The 17,217-nt window shown below is 44.6% G+C and overlaps 1 protein-coding gene across 1 annotated transcript in view; it reads right to left on the bottom strand.

Annotated features, from left to right (window-relative positions):
* Window positions 1-16,226, bottom strand: part of LOC142188586 (voltage-dependent T-type calcium channel subunit alpha-1G-like) — a 32,450-nt gene extending 16,224 nt beyond the window's left edge. Inside the window, exons 1-2 of the mRNA XM_075261878.1 lie at window positions 15,865-16,226; window positions 14,113-14,253 (exon numbers count right to left, since the gene is read on the bottom strand). Coding sequence (XP_075117979.1) covers window positions 14,113-14,253; window positions 15,865-16,080 — 357 coding nt within the window. The 5' untranslated portion in view covers window positions 16,081-16,226. The remainder of the gene's footprint in view (window positions 1-14,112; window positions 14,254-15,864) is intronic.
* Between the last annotated feature and the right edge of the window lie 991 nt (window positions 16,227-17,217).

The raw sequence follows: 17,217 nt of genomic DNA, 5'->3' as shown, positions 1-17,217 counted from the left end.
GACTGTACAGCTACACCATCACTGAGATACACTGAGCATCAAACAATGACAGACTGTACAGCTACACCGCCACTGAGATACACCAAGTAATAAATAATGACAGACTGTACAGCTACACCGTCACTGAGATACACCGAGTAATAAACAATGACAAAGACTGTACAGCTACACCGTCACTCAGATACATTGAGCATCAAACAATGACAGACTGTACAGCTACACCGTCACTGAGATACACCTAGTAATAAACAATGATAGACTGTACAGCTACACCGTCACTGATACACTGGGCATCAATGGCAAAGACTGTACAGCTACACCATCACTGAGATACACCTAGTAATAAACAATGACAGACTGTACAGCTACACCGCCACTGAGATACACCAAGTAATAAACAATGACAGACTGTACAGCTACACCATCACTGAGATACACCGAGTAATAAACAATGACAGACTGTACAGCTACACCGTCACTGAGATACACAAGTAATAAACAATGACAGACTGTACAGCTACACCGTCACTGAGATACACCAAGTAATAAACAATGACAGACTGTACAGCTACACCGTCATTGAGATACACCGAGTAATAAACAATGGCAAAGACTGTACAGCTACACTGTCACTGAGATACACCGAGTAATAAACAATGACAGACTGTACAGCTACACCGTCAATGAGATACACCGAGTAATAAACAATGACAGACTGTACAGCTACACCGTCACTGAGATGCACTGAGCAAACAATGACAGACTGTACAGCTACACCATCACTGAGATACACTGAGCATCAAACAATGACAGACTGTACAGCTACACCGTCACTGAGATACACCGAGTAATAAACAATGACATAGACTGTACAGCTACACCGTCACTGAGATACACGAGTAATAAACAATGACAGACTGTACAGCTACACCGTCACTGAGATACACCGAGTAATAAACAATGACAGACTGTACAGCTACACCGCCACTGAGATACACCGAGTAATAAACAATGACAGACTGTACAGATACACCGTCACTGAGATACACCGAGTAATAAACAATGACAGACTGTACAGCTACACCGCCACTGAGATACACCGAGTAATAAACAATGACAGACTGTACAGCTACACCGCCACTGAGATACACCGAGTAATAAACAATGACAGACTGTACAGCTACACCGCCACTGAGATACACCGAGTAATAAACAATGACAGACTGTACAGCTACACCGCCACTGAGATGCACTGAGCAAACAATGACAGACTGTACAGCTACACCGCCACTGAGATACACTGAGTAATAGACAATGACAGACTGTACAGCCACACTGTCACTGAGATACACTGAGTAATAAACAATGACAGACTGTACAGCTACACTGTCACTGAGATACACTGAGTAATAAACAATGACAGACTGTACAGCTACACTGTCACTGAGATACACTAAGCATCAAACAATGACAGACTGTACAGCTACACCGTCATTGAGATACACCGAGTAATAAACAATGACAGACTGTACAGCTACACCGCCACTGAGATACACTGAGCATCAAACAATGAAAGACTGTACAGCTACACCGTCACTGAGATACACCTAGTAATAAACAATGATAGACTGTACAGATACACCGTCACTGAGATGCACTGAGCAAACAATGACAGACTGTACAGCTACACCGTCACTGAGATACACCGAGTAATAAACAATGATAGACTGTACAGCTACACCGTCACTGAGACACACCGAGTAATAAACAATGACAGACTGTACAGCTACACCGTCACTGAGATACACTGAGTAATAAACAATGACAGACTGTACAGCTACACCGTCACTGAGATACACCGAGTAATAAACAATGACAGACTACAGATACACCGCCACTGAGATACACCTAGTAATAAACAATGACAGACTGTACAGCTACACCGTCACTGAGATACACCAAGTAATAAACAATGACAGACTGTACAGCTACACCGCCACTGAGATACACCGAGTAATAAACAATGACAGACTGTACAGCTACACCGTCACTGAGATACACTGAGTAATAAACAATGACAGACTGTACAGCTACAGCATCACTGAGATACACCGAGTAATAAACAATGACAGACTGTACAGCTACACCATCACTGAGATACACCGAGTAATAAACAATGACAGACTGTACAGCTACACCGTCACTGAGATACACGAGTAATAAACAATGACAGACTGTACAGCTACACCGTCACTGAGATACACCGAGTAATAAACAATGACAGACTGTACATCTACACCGCCACTGAGATAACCAAGTAATAAACAATGACAGACTGTACAGCTACACCGTCACTCAGATACACCGAGTAATAAACAATGACAGACTGTACAGCTACACTGTCACTGAGATACACCGAGTAATAAACAATGACAGACTGTACAGCTACACCGCCACTGAGATACACCGAGTAATAAACAATGACAGACTGTACAGCTACACCGCCACTGAGATACACTGAGCATCAAACAATGACAGACTGTACAGCTACACCATCACTGAGATATACCGAGTAATAAACAATGACAAAGACTGTACAGCTACACTGTCACTGAGATACACTGAGTAATAAACAATGACAGACTGTACAGCTACACCGCCACTGAGATACACTAAGCATCAAACAATGACAGACTGTACAGCTACACCGTCACTGAGATACACCGAGTAAAAAACAATGACAGACTGTACAGCTACACCGTCATTGAGATACACCGAGTAATAAACAATGACAGACTGTACAGATACACCGTCACTGAGATACACCGAGTAATAAACAATGACAGACTGTACAGCTACACCGTCACTGAGATACACGAGTAATAAACAATGACAGACTATACAGCTACAACGTCACTGAGATACACCGAGTAATAAACAATGACAGACTGTACAGCTACGCCGTCACTGAGATACACTGAGCATCAAACAATGAAAAAAAACTGCACAGCTACACCGTCACTGAGATACACCGAGTAATAAACAATGACAGACTGTACAGCTACACCGCCACTGAGATACACTGAGCATCAAACAATGACAGACTGTACAGCTACACCGTCACTGAGATACACCTAGTAATAAACAATGATAGACTGTACAGCTACACCGCCACTGAGATACACCTAGTAATAAACAATGACAGACTGTACAGCTACACCGTCACTGAGATACACTGAGTAATAAACAATGACAGACTGTACAGCTACACCGTCACTGAGATACACCGAGTAATAAACAATGACAGACTGTACAGATACACCGCCACTGAGATACACCTAGTAATAAACAATGACAGACTGTACAGCTACACCGTCACTGAGATACACCAAGTAATAAACAATGACAGACTGTACAGCTACACCGCCACTGAGATACACCGAGTAATAAACAATGACAGACTGTACAGCTACACCGTCACTGAGATACACTGAGTAATAAACAATGACAGACTGTACAGCTACAGCGTCACTGAGATACACCGAGTAATAAACAATGACAGACTGTACAGCTACACCATCACTGAGATACACCGAGAAATAAACAATGACAGACTGTACAGCTACACCGTCACTGAGATACACGAGTAATAAACAATGACAGACTGTACAGCTACACCGTCACTGAGATACACCGAGTAATAAACAATGACAGACTGTACATCTACACCGCCACTGAGATAACCAAGTAATAAACAATGACAGACTGTACAGCTACACAGTCACTCAGATACACAGAGTAATAAACAATGACAGACTGTACAGCTACACTGTCACTGAGATACACCGAGTAATAAACAATGACAGACTGTACAGCTACACCGTCACTGAGATACACCGAGTAATAAACAATGACAGACTGTACAGCTCACCGCCACTGAGATACACCGAGTAATAAACAATGACAGACTGTACAGCTACACCGTCACTGAGATACACTGAGTAATAAACAATGACAGACTGTACAGCTACACCGCCACTGAGATACACTGAGCATCAAACAATGACAGACTGTACAGCTACACCGCCACTGAGATACACCAAGTAATAAACAATGACAGACTGTACAGCTACACCATCACTGAGATATACCGAGTAATAAACAATGACAAAGACTGTACAGCTACACCGTCACTGAGATACACCAAGTAATAAACAATGACAGACTGTACAGCTACACCATCACTGAGATATACCGAGTAATAAACAATGACAAAGACTGTACAGCTACACCGTCACTGAGATACACCAAGTAATAAACAATGACACTGTACAGCTACACCGTCACTCAGATACATTGAGCATCAAACAATGACAGACTGTACAGCTACACCGTCACTGAGATACACCTAGTAATAAACAATGATAGACTGTACAGCTACACCGTCACTGAGATACACGAGTAATAAACAATGACAAAGACTACAGCTACACCGTCACTGAGATACACCGAGTAATAAACAATGACAGACTGTACAGCTACACCGCCACTGAGATACACTAAGCATCAAACAATGACAGACTGTACAGCTACACCGTCACTGAGATACACCGAGTAATAAACAATGACATAGACTGTACAGCTACACCGTCACTCAGATACACCTAGTAATAAACAATGACAGACTGTACAGCTATACCTTCACTGAGATACACGCGTAATAAACAATGACAGACTGTACAGCTACACCGCCACTGAGATACACCGAGTAATAAACAATGACAGACTGTACAGCTACACCGCCACTGAGATACACTGAGCATCAAATGACAGACTGTACAGCTACACCGCCACTGAGATACACCAAGTAATAAACAATGACAGACTGTACAGCTACACCGCCACTGAGATACACCAAGTAATAAACAATGACAGACTGTACAGCTACACCGTCACTGAGATACACCGAGTAATAAACAATGACAGACTGTACAGCTACACCGCCACTGAGATACACCTAGTAATAAACAATGACAGACTGTACAGCTACACCGCCACTGAGATACACCGAGTAATAAACAATGACAGACTGTACAGCTACACCGCCACTGAGATACACCTAGTAATAAACAATGACAGACTGTACAGCTACACCGTCACTGAGATACACTGAGTAATAAACAATGACAGACTGTACAGCTACACCGCCACTGAGATACACCAAGTAATAAACAATGACAGACTGTACAGCTACACCGACACTGAGATACACCAAGTAATAAACAATGACAGACTGTACAGCTACACCGTCACTGAGATACACCGAGTAATAAACAATGACAGACTGTACAGCTACACCGTCACTGAGATACACCGAGTAATAAACAATGACAGACTGTACAGCTACACCGTCACTGAGATACACTGAGCATCAAACAATGACAGACTGTACAGCTCACCGCCACTGAGATACACCAAGTAATAAACAATAACAAAGACTGTACAGCTACACCGTCACTGAGATACACTGAGCATCAAACAATAACAAAGACTGTACAGCTACACCATCACTGAGATATACCGAGTAATAAACAATGACAGACTGTACAGCTACACCGTCACTGAGATACATTGAGCATCAAACAATGACAGACTGTACAGCTACACCGTCACTGAGATACACCGAGTAAAAAACAATGACAGACTGTACAGCTACACCGTCATTGAGATACACCGAGTAATAAACAATGACAGACTGTACAGATACACCGTCACTGAGATACACCGAGTAATAAACAATGACAGACTGTACAGCTACACCGTCACTGAGATACACCGAGTAATAAACAATGACAGACTGTACAGCTACACCTTCACTGAGATACACGCGTAATAAACAATGACAGACTGTACAGCTACAACGTCACTGAGATACACCGAGTAATAAACAATGACAGACTGTACAGCTACACCGTCACTGAGATACACCGAGTAATAAACAATGACAGACTGTACAGCTACACCTTCACTGAGATACACGCGTAATAAACAATGACAGACTGTACAGCTACAACGTCACTGAGATACACCTAGTAATAAACAATGACAGACTGTACAGCTACACCGTCACTGAGATACACTGAGTAATAAACAATGACAGACTGTACAGCTACACCGCCACTGAGATACACCAAGTAATAAACAATGACAGACTGTACAGCTACACCGACACTGAGATACACCAAGTAATAAACAATGACAGACTGTACAGCTACACCGTCACTGAGATACACCGAGTAATAAACAATGACAGACTGTACAGCTACACCGTCACTGAGATACACCGAGTAATAAACAATGACAGACTGTACAGCTACACCGTCACTGAGATACACTGAGCATCAAACAATGACAGACTGTACAGCTCACCGCCACTGAGATACACCAAGTAATAAACAATAACAAAGACTGTACAGCTACACCGTCACTGAGATACACTGAGCATCAAACAATAACAAAGACTGTACAGCTACACCATCACTGAGATATACCGAGTAATAAACAATGACAGACTGTACAGCTACACCGTCACTGAGATACATTGAGCATCAAACAATGACAGACTGTACAGCTACACCGTCACTGAGATACACCGAGTAAAAAACAATGACAGACTGTACAGCTACACCGTCATTGAGATACACCGAGTAATAAACAATGACAGACTGTACAGATACACCGTCACTGAGATACACCGAGTAATAAACAATGACAGACTGTACAGCTACACCGTCACTGAGATACACCGAGTAATAAACAATGACAGACTGTACAGCTACACCTTCACTGAGATACACGCGTAATAAACAATGACAGACTGTACAGCTACAACGTCACTGAGATACACCGAGTAATAAACAATGACAGACTGTACAGCTACACCGTCACTGAGATACACCGAGTAATAAACAATGACAGACTGTACAGCTACACCTTCACTGAGATACACGCGTAATAAACAATGACAGACTGTACAGCTACAACGTCACTGAGATACACCTAGTAATAAACAATGACAGACTGTACAGCTACACCGTCACTGAGATACACTGAGTAATAAACAATGACAGACTGTACAGCTACACCGCCACTGAGATACACCAAGTAATAAACAATGACAGACTGTACAGCTACACCGACACTGAGATACACCAAGTAATAAACAATGACAGACTGTACAGCTACACCGTCACTGAGATACACCGAGTAATAAACAATGACAGACTGTACAGCTACACCGTCACTGAGATACACCGAGTAATAAACAATGACAGACTGTACAGCTACACCGTCACTGAGATACACTGAGCATCAAACAATGACAGACTGTACAGCTCACCGCCACTGAGATACACCAAGTAATAAACAATAACAAAGACTGTACAGCTACACCGTCACTGAGATACACTGAGCATCAAACAATAACAAAGACTGTACAGCTACACCATCACTGAGATATACCGAGTAATAAACAATGACAGACTGTACAGCTACACCGTCACTGAGATACATTGAGCATCAAACAATGACAGACTGTACAGCTACACCGTCACTGAGATACACCGAGTAAAAAACAATGACAGACTGTACAGCTACACCGTCATTGAGATACACCGAGTAATAAACAATGACAGACTGTACAGATACACCGTCACTGAGATACACCGAGTAATAAACAATGACAGACTGTACAGCTACACCTTCACTGAGATACACGCGTAATAAACAATGACAGACTGTACAGCTACAACGTCACTGAGATACACCGAGTAATAAACAATGACAGACTGTACAGCTACGCCGTCACTGAGATACACTGAGCATCAAACAATGAAAAAAAACTGCACAGCTACACCGTCACTGAGATACACTGAGCATCAAACAATGACAGACTGTACAGCTACACCGTCACTGAGATACACCTAGTAATAAACAATGATAGACTGTACAGATACACCGTCACTGAGATACACTGAGTAATAAACAATGATAGACTGTACAGCTACACCGTCACTGAGACACACCGAGTAATAAACAATGACAGACTGTACATCTACACCGCCACTGAGATAACTAAGTAATAAACAATGACAGACTGTACAGCTACACCGTCACTGAGATACACTGAGTAATAAACAATGACAAAGACTGTACAGCTACACCGTCACTGAGATATACTGAGCATCAATGGCAAAGATTGTACAGCTACACCGTCACTGAGGTACACTGAGCAAACAATGACAAAGACTGTACAGCTACAATGTCACTGAGATACACCACGTAATAAACAATGACAGACTGTACAGCTACACCGTCACTGAGATACACTGAGAATCAAACAATGAAAAAAAATTGCACAGCTACACCGTCACTGAGATATACTGAGTAATAAACAATAACAAAGACTGTACAGCTACACCGTCACTGAGATACACTGAGTAATAAACAATTACAAAGACTGTACAGCTACACTGTCACTGAGATACACCAAGTAATAAACAATTACAAAGACTGTACAGCTACACTGTCACTGAGATACACCGAGTAATAAACAATGACATAGACTGTACAGCTACACCGTCATTGAGATACACTGAGTAATAAACAATGACAGACTGTACAGCTACACCGTCACTGAGATACACTGAGTAATAAACAATGACAAAGACTGTACAGCTACACCGTCACTGAGATATACTGAGCATCAATGGCAAAGATTGTACAGCTACACCGTCACTGAGGTACACTGAGCAAACAATGACAAAGACTGTACAGCTACAATGTCACTGAGATACACCACGTAATAAACAATGACAGACTGTACAGCTACACCGTCACTGAGATACACTGAGAATCAAACAATGAAAAAAAATTGCACAGCTACACCGTCACTGAGATATACTGAGTAATAAACAATAACAAAGACTGTACAGCTACACCGTCACTGAGATACACTGAGTAATAAACAATTACAAAGACTGTACAGCTACACTGTCACTGAGATACACCAAGTAATAAACAATTACAAAGACTGTACAGCTACACTGTCACTGAGATACACCGAGTAATAAACAATGACATAGACTGTACAGCTACACCGTCATTGAGATACACTGAGTAATAAACAATGACAGACTGTACAGCTACACCGTCACTGAGATATACTGAGCATCAATGGCAAAGATTGTACAGCTACACCGTCACTGAGTTACACTGAGCAAACAATGACAAAGACTGTATAGCTACACTGTTACTGAGATACACCGAGTAATAAACAATGACAGACTGTACAGCTACACCGCCACTGAGATACACTGAGAATCAAACAATAACAAAGACTGTACAGCTACACCGTCACTGAGATACACTGAGCATCAAACAATAACAAAGACTGTACAGCTACACCGTCACTGAGATACACCAAGTAATAAACAATAACAAAGACTGTACAGCTACACCGTCACTGAGATACACTGAGCATCAAACAATAACAAAGACTGTACAGCTACACCGTCACTGAGATACACCAAGTAATAAACAATAACAAAGACTGTACAGCTACACCGTCACTGAGATACACTGAGCATCAAACAATAACAAAGACTGTACAGCTACACCGTCACTGAGATACACTGAGCATCAAACAATAACAAAGACTGTACAGCTACACCGTCACTGATACACTGGGCATCAATGGCAAAGACTGTACAGCTACACTGTCACTGAGATACACAAGCAATAAACAGACAAAAAACGGTATAACTATGCTGTCACTGAGATACAACAAACAACAGAACAATATCACTCTTCAACCAATGCAACACTAAACATGTCAACCATGGTGCATGATCTCACTTTCAGATGTCCCACTGATTCAGTTCGCACAACCTGAAGAGAGAGTAAAGGGTAACATACAGTGAGTCCATGTGTAGTGAGAATAAGATCAACAGCCATCTCACAATTTAAAGGGGTTTTCCAGCAACATTGTAACTGTGACCCGCTACACTGTAACTGTGACCCATTACATTGTAACTGTGACCCACAATACTGCAACAACTGTGACCTACTGTAACTAAGTCTGGCTACATTGTAACTGAGGCTGGCTACATTGTAACTGTGACCTACTACATTGTAACTGAGGCTGGCTACACTGTAACTGTAACTGGTCCCCTGCTGTTCTCACTCTATTTTTTCCCAGGTCCCTGCTGGTCTCTACTTGCTGGTCCCTCTTGATCACCACTCAGGCAAACACTGGCCATCATGTTTAGTGGTATCAAGAAGTGCGGACCTGATAAGTATCAAACCGCAGTGGCGCCTGATGGGAGAGGTCAATTTTAAAATTTGGACCTTTTTTAAAAAACAAAAACGGACTAGTCAGCCGAGCAATACCTGAAAGAAGTCCGTTCACATGTTCATGTTTATTGCCCACATTAAGGCTGCATTCACACAGAGTAACGTCAGGCGTCATTTGTGTGTAATTTGTGTGTCTTTTACGGCCGTCATAAAACGTTTACATAGAGTTCTATAGGAAAAGACGGCCGTAATTTACTGCTTACAATGACGGCCGTCTTTTCCTATAGAACTCTATGTAAACGTTTTATGACGGCCGTAAAAGACACACAAATTACACACAAATGACGCCTGGCGTTACTCTGTGTGAATGCAGCCTAAGGGCCTTACAGGGGCTGCTTGTGTTTCCGCCTTTATTGGGTCTCCGCTGTCATCTTTTTGTGCCCCTCAGGTGACCTTCACATAAACTGTATAATGATCCCTCCAAAGTCCAGAGCGACCCCAGAATGTGCAGGTCAGTGAGCCGAGGACGGATGAAGAAGGCTTTGATTTAATTGATAGAGAGAGATAGGAGTCACAGTCTGAGTGTCAGGGACAAGATAGAGAGAGGTAGGAGTCACAGTCTGAGTGTCAGGGACAAGATAGAGAGAGGTAGGAGTCACAGTCTGAGTGTCAGGGACAAGATAGAGAGAGGTAGGAGTCACTGTCTGTCACATTGTTAGATGAGCACAGGATACGAGTGTCAGTGAAGAAATAGAGAGAGATAGGAGTCACTGTCTGTCTAGCACACTGATTGATCAGCAGCAAATGCTGTGTATGTCAGTGAAGTGGTAGAGATAGATAAGATCCCCTCTGTCTGTCACACTGTTAGAACGTCAGTACGAGCTGAGTATGTCAGTGATGTCATAGAGATAGATAAGATCCCAAGTGTGAGCCCAAGTGTGAGCCCAGCCGTAAGCCCAGCCGTGAGGCCAAGTGCGAGCCCAAGTGTGAGCCCAAGTGTGAACCCAAGTGTGAGCCCAAGTGTGAGCCCAAGTGTGAGCCCAAGTGTGAGCCCAAGTGTGAACCCAAGTGTGAGCCCAAGTGTGAGCCCAAGTGTGAACCCAAGTGTGAGCCCAAGTGTGAGCCCAAGTGTGAGCCCAAGTGTGAACCCAAGTGTGAACCCAAGTGTGAGCCCAAGTGTGAGCCCAAGTGTGAACCCAAGTGTGAGCCCAAGTGTGAGCCCAAGTGTGAACCCAAGTGTGAGCCCAAGTGTGAGCCCAAGTGTGAGCCCAAGTGTGAGCCCAAGTGTGAGCCCAAGTGTGAACCCAAGTGTGAGCCCAAGTGTGAGCCCAAGTGTGAGCCCAAGTGTGAACCCAAGTGTGAGCCCAAGTGTGAGCCCAAGTGTGAACCCAAGTGTGAGCCCAAGTGTGAGCCCAAGTGTGAGCCCAAGTGTGAACCCAAGTGTGAGCCCAAGTGTGAGCCCAAGTGTGAACCCAAGTGTGATCCCAAGTGTGAGCCCAAGTGTGAGCCCAAGTGTGAACCCAAGTGTGAGCCCAAGTGTGAGCCCAAGTGTGAGCCCAAGTGTGAGCCCAAGTGTGAGCCCAAGTGTGAACCCAAGTGTGAGCCCAAGTGTGAGCCCAAGTGTGAACCCAAGTGTGAGCCCAAGTGTGAACCCAAGTGTGAGCCCAAGTGTGAGCCCAGACTTAGTTACAAAGTTCATAACAGTTGTGATTGTGAAATCAGTCTCTCTAATATCAGATAATCTATAAGAGGGCAGGAATAATATACAAGGCTGAAAAGTCAAAGAGGAGGAGCAAAGAAGCCGCATAAAGAAATCTAAGTGCTAATAAAATAACATGAAGAAGGTCCCAACGTGGGCCAAACCATAAAGAAAGAGACAACACCAACCGTATAGAATGAGAGACCTGAGCGCTAATGTATAGGTGACCCTATATATAGTATGTGGAGGGAATAGGTGCTGCCATTATGGATATCCAGTATATGGCACCAGGGGGCGGGCACTACAGCAATGGATTCAAAGTGTCACCAACATGCTTAAAGGGGTTTTCCAGCTATTTTTATACAACTGGAGAACCCCTTTAAGAGCGTCCTGCCTATTTACATCCTAATACACCCCGCGCTCTTCCATTGCTGCATACATAGGCGTCTGCTCGATCCCCCCCCCCCCAGTGACAACCACTCCAGGGGTCCTCCTCTCCACCCCCATCACTCTCTGCCCAACCATATCCAGGGTGGCCGCAGCCCCTCGGGCGTCTACTCCTCTGATCTGATTGGTCGGTGTGCACAGTCGCCCCAGTATAAGGGACAGGCAGGAAGGCTTTATATAGAATAAACCACTTGGTACCAATATGAAAATGAATTCCTCAGGTGCGCAATAAGAAGGGGCCAAGAACCGTACGCCCACGGGCCTGGGAAGAGCCCAGACCTAGAACTCGTTACTCATAGGATATTGGGGTATCATGTTTGGTGTCTATGTGTCGGGGACTTTGCTGGTAACCCCGTCATGCCCCTGGTTTGACCATATGATCATGTGATGAGGAATGATGACCAGTTATAGTTATTGGATTGCTAAGATGGAGGGCGGGTCTGAAACCCTGATGACGTCATTCTAGGGTGGAGCCCGGGGTCAATATATGGTTGGCCTGGGGCGGAGCTTGTTTCTTCTTATCTGACCCCACATCTGGACACAACATGTGAGCGAGTCGGCTGTGTGTGGGTGTGGGCCCCTCCCCCTCTTGCTGGGGGGAAGGGCGGGGACTAGGAAGCCATGTGGCTGAAGGACTCTGATCATGGACTTATGGATGATGAGGAATATGATGTAACTCTCATCTGATCATGGACTAGGATGAATTGTTATGGACTGTTATACTGGTATGGATTACAATCTCTCTTTATTGCTACATGTTATGTGGGGGGGGGGGGGCTGTATGTGCCCCCACCATGGACACTATGGGACTGTAATCTCCTGCCTTATGGATATCATGCGCTGGCTGCAGAAGTGCCATGGGCCTAAGGACTGTTTCTAATCTTTTAATCTTACTGTACCGTATCATACCTTTCTGTAACCATATAAGCTTGTATCCGCCATCGTATATCTCTATGTATATACTGGCTGACTGCTATCGACCCCCTTGGGTTAATAAATCTTTAGAAGGCTCTTCTCGTATTATCCTATAAGGCCCGCTCCTCTCTCTGATTGTGAGATTGGACGGTAAAGATAAGAAGGCGATCGCGGTTTCGCCTGTGGCAAAGGCCAGGTAGGCCAGAGGCTGCGGCTGGTGGCTAAGGTGGAGGCGGAATCCTTGCACATTGGAGGCCAGGGTGAAACGGTGCGATTGCTCACCCCCCCATGTTCATGCAGATACTGTGATAAAATACCCCCCCATGTAATACGGCAGCGATGTCACTGTGACCCCAAAGAATAACATTACTATTTATACCGTAAGGTCCATTGGGTTCACAAATACACAAAAATGGTCACAATCGCGGAGGTCTCTGGTCCTCCCAAAGTGAATCGTCACTGAAAATGGTGGCAAAACAAACGGCGCCCCCTACTGCCAAAAACAAGCCCCTCTACAGCTCGGATAAAGGGGAAATGATACAGATTATAAAGGTGAAGGAAGAACCAAATGCGAGGAGTCCTGACACTGATCTGTGAGTGCGCCATTATCTGCTGGACGGGAATTATTATGCAGGACTGACACTGATGGTGATCATACAATGTGCTGGTGCCGAGCGAAACCTTCTGCCCGCACTCACCTGCTGATCGGACGGGCTCTTGTCATACGGAGGTAAAGCGTAATGGTGGCAGACGGAACCCGAAAGATTGTCCATGAGCTTCATCTCACCCTCTAAGGATCCCTGGATGAGCAGTGATATGGTATCGAACATATGTCTCTCCTGGAAGAAAGACAAACAACAAGAAACCCGGCATCAGTGTCAGTATCAAATGTACAAGAGCGAGTAACCCGGCATCAGTGTCAGTATCACATGTAGAAGAGCGAGTAACCCGGCATCAGTGTCAGTATCACAAGTACAAGAACGAGTAACCCGGCATCAGTGTCAGTATCACATGTATAAGAGCGAGTAACCCTGCATCAGTGTCAGTATCACATGTATAAGAGCGAGTAACCCGGCATCAGTGTCAGTATCACATGTATAAGAGCGAGTAACCCGGCATCAGTGTCAGTATCACATGTATAAGAGCGAGTAACCCGGCATCAGTGTCAGTATCACAAGTACAAGAACGAGTAACCCGGCATCAGTGTCAGTATCACATGTAGAAGAGCGAGTAACCCGGCATCAGTGTCAGTATCACATGTAGAAGAGCGAGTAACCCTGCATCAGTGTCAGTATCACATGTATAAGAGCGAGTAACCCGGCATCAGTGTCAGTATCACATGTATAAGAGCGAGTAACCCGGCATCAGTGTCAGTATCACATGTATAAGAGCGAGTAACCCGGCATCAGTGTCAGTATCACATGTATAAGAGCGAGTAACCCGGCATCAGTGTCAGTATCACAAGTACAAGAACGAGTAACCCGGCATCAGTGTCAGTATCACATGTAGAAGAGCGAGTAACCCAGCATCAGTGTCAGTATCACAAGTACAAGAACGAGTAACCCGGCATCAGTGTCAGTATCACATGTATAAGAGCGAGTAACCCGGCATCAGTGTCAGTATCACATGTATAAGAGCGAGTAACCCGGCATCAGTGTCAGTATCACATGTATAAGAGCGAGTAACCCGGCATCAGTGTCAGTATCACAAGTACAAGAACGAGTAACCCGGCATCAGTGTCAGTATCACATGTAGAAGAGCGAGTAACCCAGCATCAGTGTCAGTATCACAAGTACAAGAACGAGTAACCCGGCATCAGTGTCAGTATCACATGTATAAGAGCGAGTAACCCTGCATCAGTGTCAGTATCACATGTATAAGAGCGAGTAACCCGGCATCAGTGTCAGTATCACATGTATAAGAGCGAGTAACCCGGCATCAGTGTCAGTATCACATGTATAAGAGCGAGTAACCCTGCATCAGTGTCAGTATCACATGTATAAGAGCGAGTAACCCGGCATCAGTGTCAGTATCAGGCGGGGTTCACACGGAGTATTGTGGCTCGTTATTTGGTATGTACAAGCCGCGGGATCTTATGCGGGCCGTATACGCTCCCATTGTTTTCAATGAGAGCCGGTACCGTACACGCAATGCTATTTTGCGGCCGCCGCAAAATCACGGCCACAAAATAGCGCCGCGTGTACGGTATCGGCTCCCATTGAAAACAATGGGAGCGTATACGGTCCGCATAAGATCCCGCGGCGTGTACGTACCAAATAACGAGCCACAATACTCCGTGTGAACCCGGCCTCACATGTTACATGTCTTACAAGAAGGTGTAAGAAGTTGAGGACCACACACAGTCACAGGACTATTCGGGTAGGTTTGTCCTCTCGCAGGCACCATATCAGGCACCTCCTGTGATAATTGCTCATCTTCTCAGGTCTTACCATGGGATGGACCAGTGACTGAGAGTCCACCTTATCTTTCACCGAGTTGAGGTATCCGTACGGACTGTCCTGAGCGTAGCCGAGGTCTCTCCCAGCCCACAGGAAATTATCATTATCCGGACTCTGCATGTTCTGGATCTGGAACTCCAACTCCATCTCGGCCTCCAGTTCGGCTTCCTCTTTGGCCTCCTTGTTGCTTTCTTCAAGGTGTTTCATGAGGACGGCGATGACCACGTTGACTAAGACAAACTGTGCGGTCAGAACAAAGGAGACGAAGTAGATGGGAGAGATGACGGTGTTGTAGCAGGTGGACTCCTCGTTGCAGTCCCGTAGAGTGTCCTAGGGTCAGAAACAACAGTCATGGTCTAATCCACACTGTAGTCCATGGATGGTGCCCCCTACTGAAGACTTCTCCAATCCTACACCCTATAGAACTTTCTGGAACGTCTATCGCACCCAGTCATCTCCATGATTAGAAGTGACTCAGAATTTGTCATGGATTTTATATCAGTGGAGAGATGTGATATGGTTATTAGTATTATGTAATAATCCAGTATTATCTAACAGGCTGGAATATACGATAGTCTGGATTAGAACTAGAAAGAACCAAGTAACGTCACTGCCGTAAAAGTCAGTAAAATGGCGTCTCCTCTCGCGCTGCTCTGGACTGACAACATGAGAGCGTCTCTCTGCACACTCCACACTTGTATCACCGCAGTATCAGACACTCCGCACTTGTATATCTGCAGTATCAGACACTCCACACTTGTATCACCGCAGTATCAGACACTCCACACTTGTATCACCGCAGTATCAGACACTCCGCACTTGTATATCTGCAGTATCAGACACTCCGCACTTGTATCGCTGCAGTATCAGACACTCCGCACTTGTATATCTGCAGTATCAGACACTCCGCACTTGTATATCTGCAGTATCAGACACTCCGCACTTGTATATCTGCAGTATCAGACACTCCGCACTTGTATATCTGCAGTATCAGACACTCCGCACTTGTATATCTGCAGTATCAGACACTCCGCACTTGTATATCTGCAGTATCAGACACTCCGCACTTGTATCGCTGCAGTATCAGACACTCCGCACTTGTATATCTGCAGTATCAGACACTCCGCACTTGTATCGCTGCAGTATCAGACACTCCGCACTTGTATATCTGCAGTATCAGACACTCCGCACTTGTATATCTGCAGTATCAGACACTCCACACTTGTATCGCTGCAGTATCAGACACTCCGCACTTGTATCGCTGCAGTATCAGACACTCCGCACTTGTATATCTGCAGTATCAGACACTCCGCACTTGTATATCTGCAGTATCAGACACTCCGC

The sequence above is a fragment of the Leptodactylus fuscus genome, unplaced genomic scaffold (assembly GCF_031893055.1).
Source record: "Leptodactylus fuscus isolate aLepFus1 unplaced genomic scaffold, aLepFus1.hap2 HAP2_SCAFFOLD_56, whole genome shotgun sequence".
NCBI lineage: Eukaryota > Metazoa > Chordata > Amphibia > Anura > Leptodactylidae > Leptodactylus > Leptodactylus fuscus.
The sequence above is the reverse complement of the archived record's forward strand: the minus strand, read 5'-3'. Positions and strand labels throughout refer to the sequence as shown.